The 21,677-nt window shown below is 40.1% G+C and overlaps 1 protein-coding gene across 1 annotated transcript in view; it reads right to left on the reverse strand.

Annotated features, from left to right (window-relative positions):
* Window positions 1-1,286: 1,286 nt before the first annotated feature.
* The window catches only part of Sec63 (SEC63 homolog, protein translocation regulator), an 80,087-nt gene continuing 59,696 nt past the window's right edge, over window positions 1,287-21,677 (reverse strand). The window contains exons 15-21 of the mRNA XM_028894933.2: window positions 20,679-20,738; window positions 20,377-20,550; window positions 16,467-16,625; window positions 14,478-14,579; window positions 9,367-9,465; window positions 5,925-6,029; window positions 1,287-4,995 (exon numbers count right to left, since the gene is read on the reverse strand). Of these exons, the coding sequence (XP_028750766.1) occupies window positions 4,852-4,995; window positions 5,925-6,029; window positions 9,367-9,465; window positions 14,478-14,579; window positions 16,467-16,625; window positions 20,377-20,550; window positions 20,679-20,738 (843 nt within the window). The 3' untranslated portion in view covers window positions 1,287-4,851. The remainder of the gene's footprint in view (window positions 4,996-5,924; window positions 6,030-9,366; window positions 9,466-14,477; window positions 14,580-16,466; window positions 16,626-20,376; window positions 20,551-20,678; window positions 20,739-21,677) is intronic.

The raw sequence follows: 21,677 nt of genomic DNA on the forward strand, positions 1-21,677 counted from the left end.
AAAGAGAAAAACAGCAGACCCTTCATAGCTGAAATCATACAAGAAATTTAATTGTATGAAGAGCGTCCTCTTACCTGACTGTCACTTCTCTCCAGGAGTTCTGTGGTTCTAGAGCGTCCTCTTACCTGACCGCCCCTTCTCTCCAGGAGTTCTCTGGTTCTAGAGCTTCCTCTTACCTGACCGCCCCTTCTCTCCAGTTCTCTGGTTCTAGAGCTTCCTCTTACCTGACCGCCCCTTCTCTCCAGGAGTTCTGTGGTTCTAGAGCTTCCTCTTACCTGACCGCCCCTTCTCTCCAGGAGTTCTGTGGTTCTAGAGCTTCCTCTTACCTGACCGCCCCTTCTCTCCAGTTCTCTGGTTCTAGAGCTTCCTCTTACCTGACCGCCCCTTCTCTCCAGGAGTTCTCTGGTTCTAGAGCTTCCTCTTACCTGACCGCCCCTTCTCTCCAGGAGTCTTCTGTGGTTCTAGAGCGTCCTCTTACCTGACTGCCACTTCTCTCCCGGAGTCTCCCATGGTTCTAGCACAGTGGATTCACAGCACAGTTTCTGGAGTTTGCTACAAATGGTTTGCCTTCCAACCAGATGTACGTTAATGCAGTGAAGTATACAGGTAAGGAGATAAGGGTTGGTGGGGAGTGGATACAGAAGTTCAGAGGAGGAGGACCTGGTAATTCTAGGAGGTGCAGAGAATCCAGAAAACGTTTCTTAGCTTAGCACAGTAGTGCAACGGGCTCAAGAGACTTAAGGAGGATTATAAGTTCAGGAATTTGAGGCACAGCTGGAAACATGTAAATAGTCCATTGCAAAAAAAAATTCATTTTTGATATTTTGGTATAGTTCCACCAAACATTCTTTGAAGAAAATTAATTATGGTCCTGTCGCCCTCTACTGGAACCAGGCTTAAAAGTAAAGGGAAAGCTGTGCTGTTTACAATCTGCTTACACCTAAGTGGTGGCCACTGACACCATTATGCATGGTGTGGGCTCCTTTTGCTCTTTAATTTGCAGCAGCTACTGAACAGTTCCTAACAGTTACAGCACTCCCCCTTTCTATGGCTACACTGCAAGAAGCATCCACTGTCTCTGCTCTTGGGGGCCACAGTAGATCTGGACACAGCAAATGCAACCTTGCCTCCTGGTATCAGAGTATGTCATTGTCATCGCAAAAGGTAGAGTGCCAAAGCCCCAGCCTCCAGTTAGTTGAAATGTCACCCTATCTATACCATAAAACAGTAGTATCCAAATGTTTTCATCATGCACCCAAATCAGAAAAAAATATATAATGCACCAATAAATGTATTATTTATTTATAAATTATATAAGTGTACAACTGTACAATATATTATGTACATTATAAAACACACAAAAATAGAAATTTAAAAGGATGAGATTAAATACAAAGAATCATTATTTTAACATTTTCTCAATGAACTTATTTGCATACCCCTGGGATGTACACACCTGCCTGAAACCAGTCCTAAAGCATATCCATGATTGCTATTTGGATTTTTAGCTCAGTTACAGGAAAATGTACAAGATCACGTCTGTTTTGTTTGTTCAGGTCTGTAAGTAGCCCTAGTGTCAAGTTTCAGTGATGACGATGCTAACTTCTTGGGACACATTTGAACTAATCACTGCACAGCTGGTAGAATGGCATGCTCCAGTTCACCGATAGCTGTTCCACTTTAAGGCAGACTAAATAGGGTATTCACAGAGTTGAGAAAATGCTTCAAAAAAGAAGCATTTAAAAACAAAGGACGACTCTTGTTTTATCCAAAGGGGATGGACGAAGGCCAACTAACTCAATAGCTAGTCTCTATAATAATAGTAGTAGTAGTAGTAATAATTCCTCTGCCTAGTGAAAAGATGGGGGGGGGGATTCTAAATATCACTGTGCCAAAGGAAAAAGATTAAAATGAATTCCCACCTATGTCCTGACCCAATCCAAGTAAGTTTTAACACAAAGAGGGTCCACATAGCTACAGTGCCCAAGTCACAGAGCCTGGACATGGAAACTCAGTAAATACATGATAAACAATCCCTCAAAAACATGTAGGGTACTGAAGTGCATTTGAAATACAGATTATTAATGAACAACACTCCAGTGTATGGTAGGAGCTAGCTGGAGCAGATACCTGAATAAAAGTAGTAAATATGTTCAACACCAGGTGTGGTGGCTCTTGCCTGTAATCCTATCACTCACTCAAGAGGCTGAGGCTGGAGGATCACAAGGTTCGTGACCTGGGCCACATACACTGTGTGTCATTCAAGGCCAGCCTAGGCTATACAATGAGGCTCTGTCTCAAAAACACAAAAACAAAACCAGAACATGCTAAGAAAGCCTCAATACATCCCTAACATGCAACTCCCTAGTTCCACACCGGGGGCTGGCATTCTCCTCCTCCCCTCTATAGGGCCTGAGCTCTCCAACACACAGTAGGAGGTCCCTCTCAACAGCCTGTCTTCTCCACCCCTCAGTGCATGCTGGCAAAGGCAGAGCAGAGAACAAGAGATTGCTCCATGTGCAGAATCTCATTCAATGTGCTCGATTCTTCTCAAATATCACAAATTTTAGAGAACATAAATAAACATCTAACTAATTTTGAGTCTGAGGCCTCAGTCAGGTCTTACAATGCTAACCTTTGCACCTGCCACACTTTTACCTGGTAGTTACATCTCCTTGTGGAAGGCTGTATTTTGATGGATACTTTGCAAATTTAGAGATTAAAAATATTACACAATGTAAATAACCTAATTTCATATAATCAATTTTGCTCTGTATGTGCATACTGTGTTTTCATCTATATATTCATTTAGTCTATTGACAGAATGTCAATTTTTTGAATTAGGAGTAAAAACAAACATCATTCAAAACTTTCAACTAAATGCAAACCAAAACAAGTCATTAATTCTGTTGTGGAGAAAGAAGGGATGTGGAGTTTGATGACTGAGTAGAGATGTAAACCGTAACTGAGGTCTTTCACCTAAGATACCTGGTTAGAGGAAAACTGGTTCTTTAGGTTGGGATGTTGACACATCACAAAATAGGCAAACATCAGCGAATTGTTGGAATTTCCAATCATGGAAGATATGCTGTTTTGTAAGCACGGTGCTGTTAAGAGGTTGTCAAATCCTCACCAGAGCATCTCAAACTAGAGGAGCCAGTTGTCTGAATGAACTCTGCACACCCTTTCAGAGGGAAACAGCCACTAGAGAACTCTTCTCCAGCCACCTACTCCAGCCAAGCTAGGGGACTGCAAAGACTCCAAGTCTGCTTGTCCAGTCTCCTCGGGCCTCTCCTTTCCCGACACAGCTGCTCCCTCCCTCCCACTGACATGTCTAGCAACTACACTCAACACTGGAGCTTTCCAGTAAGATCTGATCTGAAAGACAAACCCACCCCTTACATATAGAAACAAATGAATCAAACCCTCGGTAGCTCAGCAAGGGTCTAATGGACACTTCAACTGTTCAGTGTTACATCTTAAACTTAGAACAACAACAAAAAAATTCATATTTTTGGTAATCTTCAAATTTTATTTCCAGCTACTGTAGTAACAAAATACCAGTGATAATTCTGCATGAAGAGTAGCAACCCTTTAAATAAACATAAGTTAGTATTGCAACAGTACTTTGGCCTATGGAGAGTTTGATAGGATTATTGCAATCAATCTTATAGTATTGTAGACTTGTGTGTCCTCCATATCTAGTAATAAAAATATTCCTCTTACCTCAGTGACTCATGACACACACATTTACTCTATGTTGAGCACTGCCCTCTAGGTTGTACTAGATGAGAGAAAATAGCTCTTCCTCCTGGGTTTTCCAAGAGTATACAGAGAGAGCAGTCACTTCCACAGTGAGGTACAATATTAAACTTTGAGTTGAAAAATAAAAGATTACCCTATTTATGCCCTTCTCTAGGAGTAAAAAGACAAACACAATTACAAACATCAAATGAGTCAAACTTCTATTTTATTAACAGGAGTCCAAAATGAATACAAAAAAATGCCTCCTTTGTATGCTGTATTTATTTTCTTTAAAAGGCTTCTGAAGTCAGGTAGATTAAAAGCTAAGAATGTAGTCCAGCTTTTATAGTAACCCTTTTCAAAAGACTGGATAACATGACCCAAGCATCAGAGAACGGGTGGTCCCACAATCCCTTTCAGCCCTGAGCTTATCAGAAAAGTGAGATTTTGTGCAGACACCAACAGAGGCTTTAAGAGGCCTTAAGCCATTAAAAGCCACTTTTGTAATGTCTGCTAACTCTGGGCAATTAAGAACGGAAAATTCCAAAATGTAGCCCTCTGTATTGTGTGGAATGTGTGAGAATGTTAAGTTATGGCCAAGATAGATGAAAATAAAGGTTTGAACTCATGTATGGAACTGTTACAATCTTACCATTTGTAAAATATTGATAAATGAATAACAGAGCTTATTAACAGATTAAAAACTTGAGCAGATGTTATTTAAAACATATTTGTGATGTTTATCATATTTTATGTTTACTAAAACTAAAGTTGAACAAAGACTGTTTTTCATGTACCTTGACTCTGACTGAGACCGTAAACTGATCAGGTAATGCACAGCCCACGCTTCTGGACAGTTTTAACAACGAAGGATTTATTATCATTTGCAGATGATATGATCGCTCCACCCCAAACCGGAAAGGCTTTAAAGAACCCTTTCAGACAGTACCACGGCCCCGCCAACTGCCTATGTGATGTATCCATCTCTAGTAAAGATGCCAGCACTTCCCACCGCATCAGTTCTGCACTGCTTCTGCTTTATTAGAACTTACAAAGCAGCAGATGTTTGCAAGCATGTGCAAACGCTGTGGTCCACGCATACACTGGTTAGTTATCGCCTTCCTCTTCCTCCTCCTCTTCCTCAAAGCTGTCTTCAAACCCCTCACTGTCTTCCTGGTCTTCATCACCTTCTATTGCCGTATCCCACTGTGGGTGGTTTTCTGGCACAGGCTTGGCCTCATGAACTTCCAGCTATAAAGGAGAATTAAATGCACATCAGAGATCTGGAAAGGAATACTGCAAGAAATACCTGGTAAAGGTTTTCCTTTGCCATCACAAATCACAAAGAAATGGATTCTGCTGCTGCATCTCTAAATTCAGCACATTCATTAAAAAGATACTCCATTCTACAAATGAAAATAAACCCACCTCCACAGAAATGGAGATAAATTTCTAATACGATTTGGTGTTTTGACCCTGAGAAGTTGAACCATTTAAGAATGTACTTCTCTGGCATAAAGTACTAACAGTCATGTTTCCTATGCAACAATACTGAGTGGCGTCTTATTACAAGTCTTTGGCTGAAGGAAGAAAAATTCAAGTCTGCTTCCCAAAGATTAGTTGTGAAGTAAAACTCTACGGTCGATGCAGGAAACAATGACTCCTTTACCGGCTCCTTGACTCTAACAGTGTAAGCATGATTTTGTTCAGTCTCACTAATGTAATAGAATGCCTTGTGTGAAAAGCTCAAGGGAAATGAACACTAAGTGTGCTTCAAGCCATACACAAAGTTTATGCTCCAAGATGATTAAAAATAAAACAACAAAACAAACCACCTTTATTTCAGAAATCTATAAACATACCAATAAAGTCTGTGGTAAAAATCTGAATCCTGCTCCCCACCCCCTCCAGCCTTTTTAAAGAAAACAGAACACATTTAGTAGAGCCCTGAAATGTACCACATATTATAGCACATTAAAGCAACCACTAAAGGAACTTACAGTTGAGGTTCAAAGTGCCTTAAAATCCAACTATTACTGAAAGCCCATGCCTGCTTTTTCCTCCCATTACTCTCCATCTCAAAACTGGAACTGTTTCCCACACCTTCCTCAGGCATTGCTCAAGGGTTATTAGACCCCATCTCTAGGAACTCTAAGTCATTCATTTCTCACTATTCTTACCTTCAGTGGTTTAATCTGATCCAAACCCATATAGGAGTCTGACCTCAGGAACACTGTATACTGATAATTTCCAGGCTTGCCTGGTGCAGGAAACTTCAGTTCTACCTAAGAAGATAAAATCAACACTTAAAAGTCTGCATTAGGGAAAAGAAACAACAGAATGCCTTTAAACTTCCTACCTCAGAGTATTTAGGAGCCTGGTAGTGCCTCAGATGATTTACAGAAACTCTCACAATAACAAACATGTGTGAACTCTATTTTATCTATTATATACACAAAACAAAAAGGAATCAAGTTAAGCAGAACTACTGAGGTTCATTTCTATGTATACAATTCAAGAAAGCCTATTAAAGTCACCAAATTCTATGCTGTCACCTTGAAAACTCAAAAGAAATTAAGCAAAGAATGAAAATGTAACTAAATGAAATGTAATTAAATAATAGACTTGGCTAGATAAAAAGTAATTCCTGCCAAATTCTCTTATTTCCAGGATAAATTATCTATGCCTTAAACACCCAGAAAGACCCTTCAAGGCTCAGAGCAGAAGGGGCAGGAAGAATCTAAGGGCCAGAGGGGAGGTAAGCTGTACAAAGAAGTCTCGAGGACGACAGCCACTAGACTCTCCACCCACTGCAGCAGTGGTCACCTTCCCAAAACTAGACTTCATCAAGGCCCCACAACCCAGGGGACTGTTGCCAGTTAATAGTTACTGGGGGGCAAGGGTGTCATTTTTTCAGTGGTTAAAGTTGCCTACACCAGTAAATAGCCTCCCAACCATGCTCATGCAAGCATCCTAATGAAACCCAGTGGGAACACACACACACACACACACACACACACACACACACACACACACCCCGCTACGAAAATAGTTTCAGAGGGCAAGGGAAGAAATCAGAAGGGACAATGGAGAGATTAAAAACAACTAAAATTCATTATATTCATATATGAAACTAAAAAAATAAAAACAAATTTTAAAAGAATTACATATTTTTACTCCCTTATAGTTCAATAAATAATTTATTAGTTTTAATAAGGCTCTTTACCACGCTAACATCTAATCACTGAAGAAAAATAAAATATAAATTACTGGAAACTATACAAAAACAAGTCCAAAACAGTACTTTATTTCCCATCAAATCATAAACATAAGTACAAATAGTAAGAGATTTCAATTCTATATGAGCATAAGAATACATTCCTCAAAATGACATTTTCACGCTCTAGTATTCTGCCTCTAATCTCCAAATTCCAGATTTTTGCAGTTGATATTATAATATAAATAAAGGCCATTTAAAAAAGAAGTCTGGGCATTGTAGTGCTACACCTTCTGGTGGTAGCCTATATAAAGGACATGAAGAAAAGCAGTTTTTGCTTTTTATCCTCATTTTTTGTTCTCATTCTCATTGTCAAGTTCATGTATCTTGTTGCTGAGGAATTCCTTCACTGGCCTTCGAGCCTACTTCTTTGGGAGTCCAACATACACTGAAGACCAGCGGAGACATCCAGCTTTAGGGACTGACCAATACTGGATTCTTGGACTGGCGGACCACAGCCTCTGAGCCCCGCATCCCCCTCACACTGTCTCTCCCTCTCATTCATTCTATCAATTCTTTCCTCTACAGAACCCTGACTAATACAGTCAATATCTACAACGATCTTGAAATTTGTCCACTAAGTCCAGGCTGACAGAGAGAGCTTTCTTCCTTAAAGAAGAACACACACACTAAGTACAACAGACTACAGATCCTGAGAGTAAACATAACATAATGACTAAGCAACTCTTCATCACAATGCCATTATGGCAGTCAATCTTGAATTGACTGAACTTAGAAATACCTAGAATAGTAAAACAAGTTTCTGGGTGTGTCTCGAACTTGAGAGCTATGATGCAATGAATGATTAATCTTTGATGGCAACATAATCCGATAACATTATTGGAAAGTGATGGGCTACAGGAGGTGAGCCTTGGCTAGAGAAGGTAGGTCATAGGAAGGGTGTGCCTATGAGAACTACCTCTTGTCCTTGGCCCTTCCCTAGTCCCGGGTTGTCCCCCATGTCCATCCCGCCCCGCCCCAGCTGCCATTAGATGAACAAGTGTGCTTCCATGTCTTTACCTTGCCAAGGAACTAGATGAATTGCCAAACATGGATGAACTTTCTAAAATTAATCCTCCCTCCCTTAAAATAACATTTATTTCCCTTCTAAATTAGGTTTGCTTGTGTGTATACACATACACGTGAGTGCAAGGCCCTGGAGAGGTCACCAGATACTCTAGAACTAAAGTTAGAGGCTAGCATGAGCCCCTCAGGTGAGTGCTGGGAACCAAACCCAGATCCTCTAGAAGAGCAGCATTTACTCTTAACCACTGAACCATCTTCTCTAGTCCTCCTCTCTTTAATTTAAAAAACAAAAACAAAAACAAAATCTCCATTCTGAAACAGTAAATTACCAGTTCTTGGAATTTTCAAGACAAAGTATAGTCTACTTAGCAGTAATCCAATAAGAACAAACCATTTTAACTCTTCATGTATGATATCATTGGAGTCTGGAGAGGAGACATGGAGGCTTATGTTTGTAGACAGTGATGGGGAAACTGCCTCAAACATGTTTTCAACAGACTGACCAAGTTGCCTACCTTCTACAGTTCTTTAGGGATTTCAAATGACTCATCCTAAAATATCAGATAATAATTATAAAATGTCTTATGACAAACACCATCTAAGTTGCTGTGGAATAATCCTTCTGTACACTGTGAATATGTATTACTCTCATTGGTTAATAAAGAACTGACTGGCCAGTAGCCACGCAGGAAGTACAGGTGGGACAGGCAAACTGAAATACTGGGAGGAAGAAGGGTGGAGTCAGTGGAGTTTCCAGGAGACACAGAGGGAGCAAACATGCTGGAGGACAGGTAAAACCTCAAGCTAAGTGGCAATATATAGATTAATAGAAATGGGTGAATTTACGTTGTAAGAGCTAGTTAGTAACAGGTCTGAGCTATAGGCCAAGCCTTTGTAATTAATATTGAATCTCCCTGTCAGTCATTTGGGAATTGGCAGGTGGGACAGAAACTTCCGCCTACAGTAAGTTGCCAGGTATGGTAATGCAAGTCTGTAATCCCAAAACTTGGGAAATAGAGGTAGAAGGATCAGGAATTTAAAGCCAGTGTCAGCTACATAGGGAGTTTGAAGCTAACTCCAACAAAATAAACAAACAAATACAATGAGCAAAAATACAAAAAGTTGAATTAATAAAAATTTAATGAAGCTGGCGGTGGTGGAGCATGGTTTTGATCTAAGCACCTGGGAGGCAGAGGTAGGTGGATCTCTGTGAGTTCGAGGTCAGCCTGGTCTACAAAGTGAGTTCTAGGAAATCCAACAAAATTTCATGAAGCATCATAAAGGTTTAAGATATTAAAACAGAAGTGTTGGTTAATTACCTCTTCTGTATCCTTCAGTGTACATACATGATATGGCATGGATATTAATGTCTGTTCTTTCCTGTCTGCAATATAAAGCCACCACCACTCTTGTTTTTCCTGCAAAGAAGAAAAAGAGCATGAATTGTCAGAAAGGACTGGAGAACCAACTTTCCCTTGTCTTAGTTTAGAGATGCTATCCTTGTCCTGGTCAGTGCTACATTTTCAGCACTGATACAGGGCCTAGCGGATGAACAAACCCACTGCAAGATACATTCACTATTCCCCAAATAATTCTACATATAACTTTTGGAGTTTCAACAACTTGAATTAAGCCTATTAATGGTTCTCAATATTAAAAATCTATAGTTTACTTTAAAATAATAAATGATATTCTAAAAAGGGAAAACAATTAAGCGCATCATACACAAAAACCAGTTATACTATGCATGTAAATGCTAATGCAAATTAAAGCCCAAGTTGACCTCCAGCAGCAGTTCATTCTATGTTGACAGTGAGAGAACACTTTGCCTGTTAGGATACTGTTACTCATGGACTGAAATGCTGAAGAAACCCCTCCCCCTATTTTGTTTTTTTGGAAAAATCAAGGTATATTCTAGGGTTTCCTGGTTGACCTCAACAGATAAACTGAGATGATAGTCTTAGTTCAGAAATGATCTGAATGTAGATTTACAGTCTACGTGTACAGCTGGCTAAGTGAGATCGCTTTCACAGTTCTGCATGTATCCCATCGGCTCCCCATTAGTCACTGAACTCTTAAAACTGGTATTGTAACATTATCACAATGTTTTGCGCCAATTTTATAAACTTTACAGTGCAATATGTGTTCCTTTTCCGAGGCAAACCAAAGGTATATTTCTCAAGGTTCTGCTGCTATCAGCAGCGTTGATGGAGGATTTTTTATACATTTGTAATAGATAGAAATAAACCAGAAAAAAAGAAGAAAAAAAAAAGTGGTGGAGGAAAAGGTGAACACTGCAAGAATACTCAAAAGGGCTGAGAGTTGCAAACGCCAAGAATGGCTTTGCATAGTAAATGGAATAGAACAGCTCTGAACTATAGCTTACTTTTCCTGGTTTGGTCTGACAGAATGATTGAATGCTTTTGTATAAAAATCAGAGCCTTAAAAACAAGGATTTGGTGAGAATGTAAAATGGTGTGCCACTTTGGCAAAACAGTTTGGTGGTTGGTCAAAATGCAAAACATTGTTACTCTGTTACTCAACAATTCTACCCTTAGGAATATATCCTCAAACTACTGAAAATGTGCACCTATGAAACATGTACATGAAGGTTTACAGCAGTGTGTTGCTAATAGTAAAAAAGTTAAAACAACTCAAATAGCTATCAAATACTGGAGAGAAATAAAATGTGGCTTATTCATACAATAGAATATTATTAAGACATAAAAATGAATGAGAAACTGACAGATTAAATGACTTTGGTGAACCTTCATAATTTTATTTGTAGATCTTTCCATTTCTAATTTATAAATACATTTGGGGTTATAAATTATAAATGTACTGCCTCCTGTCAACATTGTATACTTCTATTTGATGATTTCTGTGTCAAACATTATATGGAAATGTTTCCAAGTTAAAAAAAAAAAAAAAAAGAAGAAGTGAGCACCTGCAGATTCTGATATCTGTAGGGAATCCTAGAACCAATCACCTGCATGTGCAAAGGATGATTGTGTGGTCATTTTGAATAAAACATTTTGTCAAAACAAGATTTGTAATGAATTTCAAGATGATTAATAACCTTATTAAAGAAACACCCCAGATTTAAAAAAAAAACCAGTTATTCTACCTAGTGATAGACACTTCTACTGAGTGGAAGGGACTTACTTGGGCAGCCCAACAAAAATACCAATGCATTAAACACTTCACACTTAGAGAGAACACCTCAGATCTTAAGAGCTTATATCCATCTTTCATTGCACACTACTATTTTAATAAGGTCAGCATTTCTAGCTGAACTTCTGAAAGATCAGAAAGAACAACAAGAAGCTCATTAGGGAACCACCACTACAATACGCAATGAGAGCTGGGAATGAGAAACAACAGAACAAAGGCAGAAAATGATTTTATTAATAAACACAAGGCCTAGCAGTCTGCATGCACCAAGGCTCAGTGTGCCCAGTACCATCACTATGCTATATTTCCCATTAGTGAACCACTGCTAGACATGTGCTTAGTATCACCTGTTTTAAGGACTGAGTAGGAAAGATACCATGTTTTAAAGAAAAATGTTGGAAGCTAAAAATAAACTCCAGTATGTGCTAAATATACATTTAGCCAAAATAGCGCTCTTCTATCCTAAACTCTCAAGTTTCCAACACTTAAAAAAAAAAAAAAAAAAGAAAATTCTACTGATAGGCAAAGATATCCTGTTTTGTTTATTGTTTTTTGTTTTTGTTTTTTTTACAGGAAAAAAAGAGAGAAATTCTATTGAAATCATTTCTCTGGGCAATATTTCTATTTTTAAACACAAATCAATACCTTTTCCATTTTATTTTACACTTTAAGGTGGCTTGGTAACCTTTTGTCGTGCTTGGTTATCTTACTATTTTTTAAATGTTTAATTTTTATGTTTACATGTATGTCAGTGTGTGTGTGCTATGACACATGTGTGGAGGTCAGAGGACAACCAGTGGAGTCAGTCCTCTCCTTTCCATCACGTGGATCCCAGGGTTGGAGCTCAGGTCAGCAGGGCTGACAGGAGGTGCATGTACTTGCTGACTCATCTGACTGACTCTTCTGTCTTTTCCATGATTACTTGTGTATCTATCTGTTTAACAATGCTACTTTAGACTCAACTAAAAGCTCTTCTGTTAAATGCCATAGACCACAAAGCACTTAGCATGAATTAACATGAATAAGGCTAATATGTAAATCACAAGTGTGCAAAGAGGAGAGCAGCTCCTAATTAAAAAAAAAAATTCAGTTCTGCTTAACTTGAGGATTGATGAGGCTGCAGAATGATTGATGGTGTGTGTGTGTGTGTGTGTGTGTGTTTTGTGTATACACAGTTTATATGAACCTACAATCTCAACATTCAATATTAATGGAGACTTTTGCGGGTGTTCAGATCTGCTGTTGCAGTGAGAAAAGAATGAATAAAGTTATGCTCAAATAGACTTTGTTCACGAATAGCATCATGTGCAAAAGCAGGCAGGCTGCAAGGCTCGGTGGCACATGCCTTTAATCTCAGCACTAGAGAGGCAGATGAACCTGTGTGAGTTCAAAACCAGCCAGGGCCACATGGTGAGACCTTTAGGAGATAAGGGGGCAGGCAACCTTCAGACACTGTGAAACATTATCATCTATAAAACTCACACTACAAAAAATAAATAAACAAATAAATAAATTACAAAAATCCTTCAATGTTTTAAGTTTATGATTTTGTGTTGGGCTACAATCATTGCTATTGTGGACTACATATGGCACACAGATCATGAGTTTCAAATGTTGACCACGAGGTTCAGACTCTAGTAGGAAAAGGCATTTCTGAGGATAAAACACTTCAAGGGAGTCAATGCTTTTGCTTACTAACTAAGTGTGATCTAAAATGATACTGTAAGTTACATGGGAACCAATTATGTAGGATGAGTGTTTACCTCATCCCATACTTTTTTGTTTGTTTGTCTGTTTGATTTTTAAAACCAATCAACACACAGAACTTACTTGCTTGGTTTCAGGAAGCCTGGTGTTGGCAGGCTATCAATCACTTCAATGGGCAAAATGCCCCTATCAGATGGGTTAAAACATAAGCCATGTCAGAAGGTCAGCACGAATATTAAGATGGAACCCTGGGCCGACTTTGCTCCAAGTCCAAACGGACAGTCTGTGCAAAGGCACTTACTTTTTGCTAGGAAAGCTAAGTCATTTAGGACTTGGACTTAGAAGGCGCCCAAATCTTTGGACTGATATTCTCAAACAGAAAGCAGACTGTATACATTAACCCACTGGCCAAGCACGAGGAGAGCGGAAGGCTCTGTGGCAAAGCTGTGAAGCAGGCCATGGATCAGTTTCTATGAACTAGAGGAACCAGCACTTGATCTCAGCTCCAAGACAGAATCATCTTCAAAAGCAAAATGTCAAAGGAATTCCAAAGTCATTTCCAGACCAACAACAGAGCGAGCCAGGTCATTCAAAAGTGAGCAGGACAATGGCACAGATGGCACTGGGATACTTGGTCCTCAGTTTGGGTATTGCTCAGTTCTTGCCCAACTTTGCTCAGAGCCCAAAGGAGCTGGTCCCATAACTACCACCCATGGGCTCATACACTCCACAAATGATGATAGTTCCTGGGGTCAAAAACAAGTTTGGTGGTGCCAAGGAGCTAGTAAGGAACCCTCATAGAGAAGAAATCTTCCATCCTATTTAGAACTTCATGGGGCTGAACGACTCAGAACAGCCAAGTCACCAAAGTCAAAATACTGCATTCATCTTATAAAGCCTCTTCTCACTACCAAATGCAAACAGTCATTAAACACAAGACTCAGTAAGAGGAGCAGAGATGACAGAAGCATAGGGAATCATATAAACTTAAAAAGTTTATCCCCCTGTAAACAACATATTCACAGAAGGTAATTCATGTTACAATATATCCTTTACTATGAGGGTGCCTGTGGTGGTGTGAATAGATACGACCCCATAGACTCAGGTGTTTGAATACTTGACCTATAGGGAATGCCATTATTAGGAGGTGCAGCCTTGTTAAAGCAGGTGTGACCTTGTTGAAGGAAGTGTGTCACTGTGGGGGCGGGCTTCTCAGAAGCTCAAGCCTATTTACTTCCTGCTGCCTGCTGATCCAGATGTAGAAGAACTCGCAGCTCCTTCTCCAGCACCGTGTCTGCCTGCACATTGCCATGCCTCCTGCCAGGATGATAGTGGACTAAACCTCTGAACTGCAAGCCAGCCCCAATTCAATGCTTTCCTTTGTAAGAGTTGCTGTGGTCATGGTGTCTCTTCACAGCAATAAACCCTAACTCAGATAATGACCTTTCAAAAATAAACCAGTTATTACACTTTGCAGCAATAAAATCCAATGAGAGACACATGGAAAGAAGAAATGGAATAGTGAAACACCAGGCTGGGTGCAGCTCACCTCGGGAAAGTAGAGACTATACACAGGGTGTGTGATCTTTGACTTGGTTTCCAGGAGAGCCCTCTCTTTTCTCTGTATGCTCTGTTGTAATTCTTGCCACTCCTAGGAGAAAAAAAGAACAGACTACTTGAAATCTGGGATGGTGCAGAGACCATTCAGAGGAGTTTCAGCTTTTACTTTAGACAATGCCAAGCAGCTACTGAGGACTGGAAGTTCCTTCTTTCCACAAATCTCACCCTTGTCTGGCACGAACGTAACGGGGCCTCTAAGCCCCACAGCATGCTGGCACTGCTGCTGAGATCTGACCCTGAGCCTGGTGTACACGGCTTTCTTCCTTGTCCTTTGTATTCTTGTCATCACAACTACCTACACGTCTCTGAAGTCACCAAACCATTTCACATGCCCTCAACCCTCTGCGGGTTTCTGTTCACACCCCAGTCTATAAATCTCCTACTCCTGGTTCTTGCAGGACAGTGAAGTCCTAATGTATGAACTCCCAAGGAAAGCCTACATGAATATTCCTCTACCTCAGAACTCAGCTGATCACACCTTGAAGCCATGACAACAGCTTGCATAACATGGATTAGCTCTTGTACATACCACAACATTTATTTTAAGTCTGCTGGCCCTGACAGCCAGGATGTTCAAAGGTAAAAGCTACTTTGTATTTGTCCTGGACTCTGTGGACTAAATCATGCTTAGGATGAATAGACTATGAATCTGTTGGCTAATGATTTTTCTTTGGTCTTCTAAAGAAACTCGTCTGGCCGGGCGTTGGTGGCGCACGCCTTTAATTCCAGCACTCGGGAGGCAGAGCCAGGCGGATTCTGTGAGTTCGAGGCAGCTGGCTACAGTGAGCTCCAGGAAGGCGCAAAGCTACACAGAGAAACCTGTCTCGGGAAAAAAAAAAAAAAAAAAAGAAACTCGTCTGTAGTTAGGTGCAGTGGTGCATGTCTTTGACCCCAGCACTGAAGCAAAGGCAGGCAGATCTCTGTGAGTTCAAGGCCAGCCTGGTCTTCCAGGACAGCCAGAGCTACATGGTGAGATCCTAAATCAAAAAAAAAAAAAAAAAAAAAAAAAAAAAAAAAAAAAAAAAAAAAGTTTGTCTTGTCTACTTGTCTATAAAACCTTGATTTGCCTCTGAGAAAACGACACAGCAAACCTTTCTCAGAGTGGAGCTGAGGAAACAACCTCTGTAATTCTCTTAAGTCTAAAAGCACTCAAGACCCCACTCCCTACTTCTTCCAGGATTCCCCTCCTGGCTCAGAGACTATTCAGGGGATCACGTTTTCTATCTCATACCACAAGGGTTACTTTTAGATGAAACCCAGTCAAAAGAGCAAGTGAACAGCCATCAGTTTATATTTCATTTGCAAAAAGCCTCCAGCATATTCTTTTCTGTATCATTCCCCAAAATCAAGTGAAATTTCATGCACACGGTGTACCTCACCATCTTAATCAACTCTTAGTTACCTTACACAAACAAGGCGACACTCTAAAAGCTTTCCCTTTAACTGACTCTCCAATCAGGCCCACAGTGATATTTCTTCTCAGTATGACCTGGAAGCCCATGCAAGAACCTTCCATGGACTGCTCCTGTCTCACAGCCACCTTCCCTCACTCCTATTTCCACAGACACCTTCCATCATCACTGAAAATTTCCTTAGGAGGTCAAACTAGTCTCATTCAGACACAGAACCTGCTCCACTTTGTAATTTCAACAAATTTAAAAAAACTGGGATTCCAATCCTTGTCTGAAACAATTTTTCTTTAGAATCCCTGACAGGAATTCCTCAAAACAAATGCACTCTTAAAGTACTAAAATTCAAAAATGAATGAGTTTTTAAGGCAAGTAAACAAGCAAAGGAACGAAACACCAGCTCTGGGGATCATTAGAAACCTGCTCCAAGTGATTTCAACTAGCAGTCTGGAGTTAGTGTGCACTGGGCTCTGTCCTCAGCACAGCGGGGTGGGGACATCAGGTCTTACTGCTTCGTCGTCCTTGTTTTGTTTCTCATCTTGCTCTCTATCAGACTCTCTGTCACTGCCGTCCTCTTTCTCACTCTGGGACTCTCTGTTGGTCTCTTCCTCTTCAGAGTCGCTGCCTTTGTCAGAAATGTCGTCTTCCTCTTCCTTTGCTGCAGCTTCCTACAAGACAAAAGCAAACACAGAAGTTCCTTCCGTTCCAGTCAGCACAGACTGTTCCCTGAAGAGTACATATGGAGCTGAACTGGCTCAGGATTAGAATTTCAATATTCACAACCACAGTTCTAGCCAGCAAAGAAATGCAAAAGGCAGAAACGGAGGGCATAAGAAGCTTAAAAGAAAAAAAACAAAACTTGTGAGTGAAATTGTCTTTACTCACAAAGGCCATAATTGCTTATGTGGAATATCTTTATTAAAATACCTACAAAGGTTGAAATCAATGTCAAGTCACTAGACATCTCGATACAAGGTCAATGTTTTAAGAAATAGCTACTATGTTCCTACAAAGCAGCAGTCACTGAAAAATGAAAATAAATGTCATTTAAAATAACACCAATAAAAGTTATCAAGTACAGAGCAGCACAAATGTACCATATCTGCCATTTACTGCTAGGAAAATTTAATGAAGCTCTAAGTTAATAAATAAAGACAGGCAATGAATGTAAACAAGAACTAAGCAAAAATGCTATATTAATTCCCCATACCAAACCATAGATTCAATTAATGCTAATCTAAATTCAGTAATCATTTCCTAGTGAAAATTATCACTCATTCTAAATCTTCAGTTGGATGAAACATAGTTAAGAAAGTAAAGAACTCTACAAGCTGGGGCGCTCACACCACAGTGTGTAAAAACCGAAATCTACAATGAAGCTAGTGTGGCATTGGCACAAGCAGCAGGTAGACGGGATTATGGCATCTAGAGTGGCATATGACAAGCAATATGGCCGCTTGTTCTAAACAAAACACTACTGCAAGTCATCAGGGAAGGATTGTACTTTCAATAAATACTGGAATAAATATTCCATAATTTACATTATCAATGAAAATTCATTCTAGATAGATCACAGGGCTGAAAGTAATAAAATAAATTCACTGCTGCTGTGGTCCCTGCATAAGATCAAATTAGTAAACACACCAGAATGAAGCCCCACCCCTAGCAGAGATGCCATTGATAGTTAATGATAATGTGTGGGAATGAAAGTCAGTTAAGGTATGGCCCCGGGCAGGTTGACCCCACTCTGTGGATGGTCCCACACCCATGAGTATACACAGCACAAACTGATTAGTGTTTAAAAAAATAAAAAAAGGACAGGAATTTGAAGTAGATCTGGGAGGAGCTGGTAGATAATTATAATCAAAATACACTGTATGCATGTATACAATTCTCAAAAAATAGAAAATAAATTTTTTTAGATAAGGTCTGGCTATGTAGCTGTGACTGGCCTGGATCTCAGTATGTAGCCTGGCTACAAGTCAGTATGTAGCCAGCCAAACTCAGAGTCTACCTGCCTCTGCTACCAAGTGCTGGGATTAAAGGCGTGCATCACCACACCCAGTTATAAAAAGATATTTTTAAAAATAAAACTAAAATAGATTTAATTAAAATGATAACTACCAAAAAGCTACTTTCTATGAAAAGGAAAGAAACTCATACCCAGAATACGTAAAGGGCTCTTATCAAATCCATAATACAAACAACCCATGAGCAAAATTAACAAAATGGCCAGTAAGTACATGAAAAAACACTCAAATTATTAGGTAAATGTGAATGGAAACAAAGTGGTATCACTACAGATCACTCAAATGGTCAAAGCAAAAGGGAACACCAAGTAGAATCGAGAACATAGGAACCGGACTCTGGCCCTCAGCTGGGTTGGTTTAAAATGTAGAATTTGGAAATTGGCTCTATTGATGAGTTAAACACAACCACCTTATTTATGACTCAGTCCCACGGCTGTGAAGAAAATGACCAAAAACCCATGCACAGAAAGTGTATTATATAAGCACCTTTAGTTAGATGAAAATGGCAAACCCAGACAGAACAAAGAGATAGTGCATTTATGTAATGAAATAGCATCCAATATGTATGTGCACAGTCTCTCTCCCTCTGAACTATCACTACAAATAATAAAAAAGAAATCTTGAGCCAGGGTCAGGAAGACAGTGCAGTGGGTAAAGGTGTTTGTCACCAAGTCTAATGACCTGAGTTCAATCCCTGGGACCCACATGGTAGAAAGAGAGAACCTATAAGCTGTCTTCTGATCTCCATACATGTCACAAACATGCACACAATCAATTAATTAATGGCTTTTAATTTTTTTTTTTTTCTAAAGGAATATTGGGGGCTAGAGAGATGGCTCAGCAGTGAAGAGCACTGGCTGTTCCTGCAGAGGATTTGGGTTTGAGTCCCATCACCCACAAAGTGGCTCACAAATGTCTGTAACTCCAGTTCCAGGGAATCCAATGCCTTCTTCTGGCTCCACAAGTACTAGGCACACACGTAGTGCACAGACATACACAGGCAAAACATCCATCCACATAATATAAAAACTTGGGCTGGAGAGTTGGTGTGAGGGTAAGAGCAAGTACTGATCTTTCTTGAGTACCTGAATTCAGTTCTACACGAGGAGGTTCATGACAACCTGTAACTCCAGCTCTAGAAGATATGACAGACACCCTTTTCTAGCCTCCAGGCACTCGGGCAAGAGTGTGTACGCGCGCGCACACACACACGCACACACGGCAAATAATTCTTTTTTTTATTCATTTTTTGAGAAAGGTTTTTCTCTGTGTAGCCCTGGCTGTCTGTCCTAGAACTTGCTCTGTAGACCAGGGTAGTCTCCCTCTCAAGAGATCCATCTGCCCCTACCTCACTAAAGGTATACATCACCATACCTGGCATTAAAAAAGAAAGAAAAAATAGTGGGCATTATAGCACACATCTTTAATCCCGGCAGAGGCAGGTATATCTCTGTACATCTGAGGCCATCCTGGGCTACATAGCGAGTTCCAGGCCAGCCAGGGCTACACAGGGAGATCCTGTTTCAAAAACTCAAAGAAGGGAGGAAGGAGGGTCAGAGGTGGCTGAGTGGGGGAAGTCAGGGCTAGAGAGATGGCAGAGCAGTTAAGAGAACTGACTGCTGCTTTTCTAGAGAACCCATACAGCAGCTGACAACTGCAATTCCAGTTCCAGGGAGTCTGCCTTCTTCTGGTGGCATCTGGCTCTTCAGGGCACTGCATACACATGGTGCAAAGACATTTATACATAGAGATAAAAACATTCATGCACATAAATCTTAGAGAATGATTTCGTTTATATGAAGTTTATTAATAAGTAAAATTACAGTGACTATAGTCATAGTAGTGGGGTAAAGAGATGAAGTAATCAATGGAAGAATCATTGACTATAAGAAGGGACATACAGGAGCTCTCCTGAACACTAATAAGGTTTTTAGTTATTTTTAAAGTATTTATCTTTAATTGTGTGTATACGCCTACTATCTGTGTGTGGTATGTGCACATATGACTGTAGCTGCCTGCAGAGACCAGTGGTGACTGATCCCCTGGAAATAGAGTTACAGGGAGTTGTAGCCACATAGGGGCTAGGAATAGAATTCAGGTTCTATGTAAGAACAGTAGATACTCTTAACTGCTGAGCCATCTCTCAGCCCATAGCTTTTAAATCTTGATTTGAGCGGGTGGAGGTCAGTGGCAGAGCATTTCCTAGTGTGCACGAGGCCTGGGTTCAATTTCCAGCATTTGGAAGGAGGAGTAAGAAGGGAGGGCAAATCCTGCCTTGGGTTTCGTGTGCGTCTTCCTATGTGAACTTCAGCAGCTGTGGCCATATCTGAACAGTTTGATATACACAGACCACACCGCAGTATAACAGTGATAGTGACCACAGACTTACACTGCCAACAACTCCATTGGCCTGCTTCTGCTTCTGCTGTTTGGCTGGGGGGAAGGGCAGAGCTGTGGGCTTTTTTTTCAAAGGCTTCTTCTTTTTGGACTTGGGCATCTTCTTGGGTCCTTTGCTCTTCTGCTGCCATCCTCCTTTGGCCTTGTTCTTGCTGGCATCACTCTGCTGCAAAGCACAGGTGACTATGAAGGCTCAACAGTCATTTCTAGAACTATTTTATTTATTTCATAAACTCTCTTCTACCCCGCAGTAATTAAGTCAACCAAAGAAGGTAAGAAAACTCAAGTTGTTACCCCATCTTCCGTAGGCTGTTCCTCCGCAGCGCAGATGGACTGCTCCTTTTCAAATACTTCCTAGAGGCAAGAAGAACAATAATATCTATCAGTCAACGTGTGTCTTCCAGATGAAACATAACATCCTCCAAAACATCTGTCCATGAAGGTCTTGTTAATTAGCTGTAATTGAGAGGGTGAGAAGGCTTGGCAGTCCTAACTCTGTTCATACGCAGGGAGCAACCTTCTGAAGTACCTTAGAGCTGTCAGAAACAGACTTTGAAAAGCACAGTCTACTTAAGTTAACAAATTCAATGACTTAATACAGGCAAATTCATTATAAAGTCAAAAATATTTCAATTTAAAATTTCATTTTATTCTAATAGCAATCAAGCAAGAATATTTTAATGAGAATTTGAATATATCATATTATTCTACTTTTCACCTTCAAGGGACCACTATACATTTATTCATTAGTATCAGTGGATTACCAAGAATATCCATATATCCTAAAAACATATCTAGTAACCAAACAATTTAATCAGAATCAATACAAAAACTATAAATTTACAATTTAAAGCTCAATTAGAACCTAGTAAGAATGCATACTGAAAAATGACAAGTGATATAGGTTGTGCTTAATAAATGTCTTTGAATTATAGTCAATAAAAAAAAAAAAAATTAAGCTCTACAAGAGACAGCCTAGCCTGACTAAGAGGCCAATAAGCTGGCACCACCATTTTGTTTGTTTTCATGGTTTTGACAGGATCTCATCATATAACCCAGCTGCCCTGAATCCACAATCCCCCTGCCTCAGCCTCCCGAACCCAAGTTGCTGGGATTAGGCATGTGCCACCACATTTGCACTCTAAGGTTCTGTTTTCTCTGTTTGTTTGAAGTAATGGGGGGTGTAGATGTAGAAGCCAGAGTTGAATGAGTTGAAATAGTGGTCTACCAAAAACATGAATGACAGGGATCACCAGGTAAAGCCTGACATCCTGATCTCGATCCCTAGAACCC

This window comes from Peromyscus leucopus, chromosome 8a (assembly GCF_004664715.2).
Source record: "Peromyscus leucopus breed LL Stock chromosome 8a, UCI_PerLeu_2.1, whole genome shotgun sequence".
Lineage (NCBI taxonomy): Eukaryota > Metazoa > Chordata > Mammalia > Rodentia > Cricetidae > Peromyscus > Peromyscus leucopus.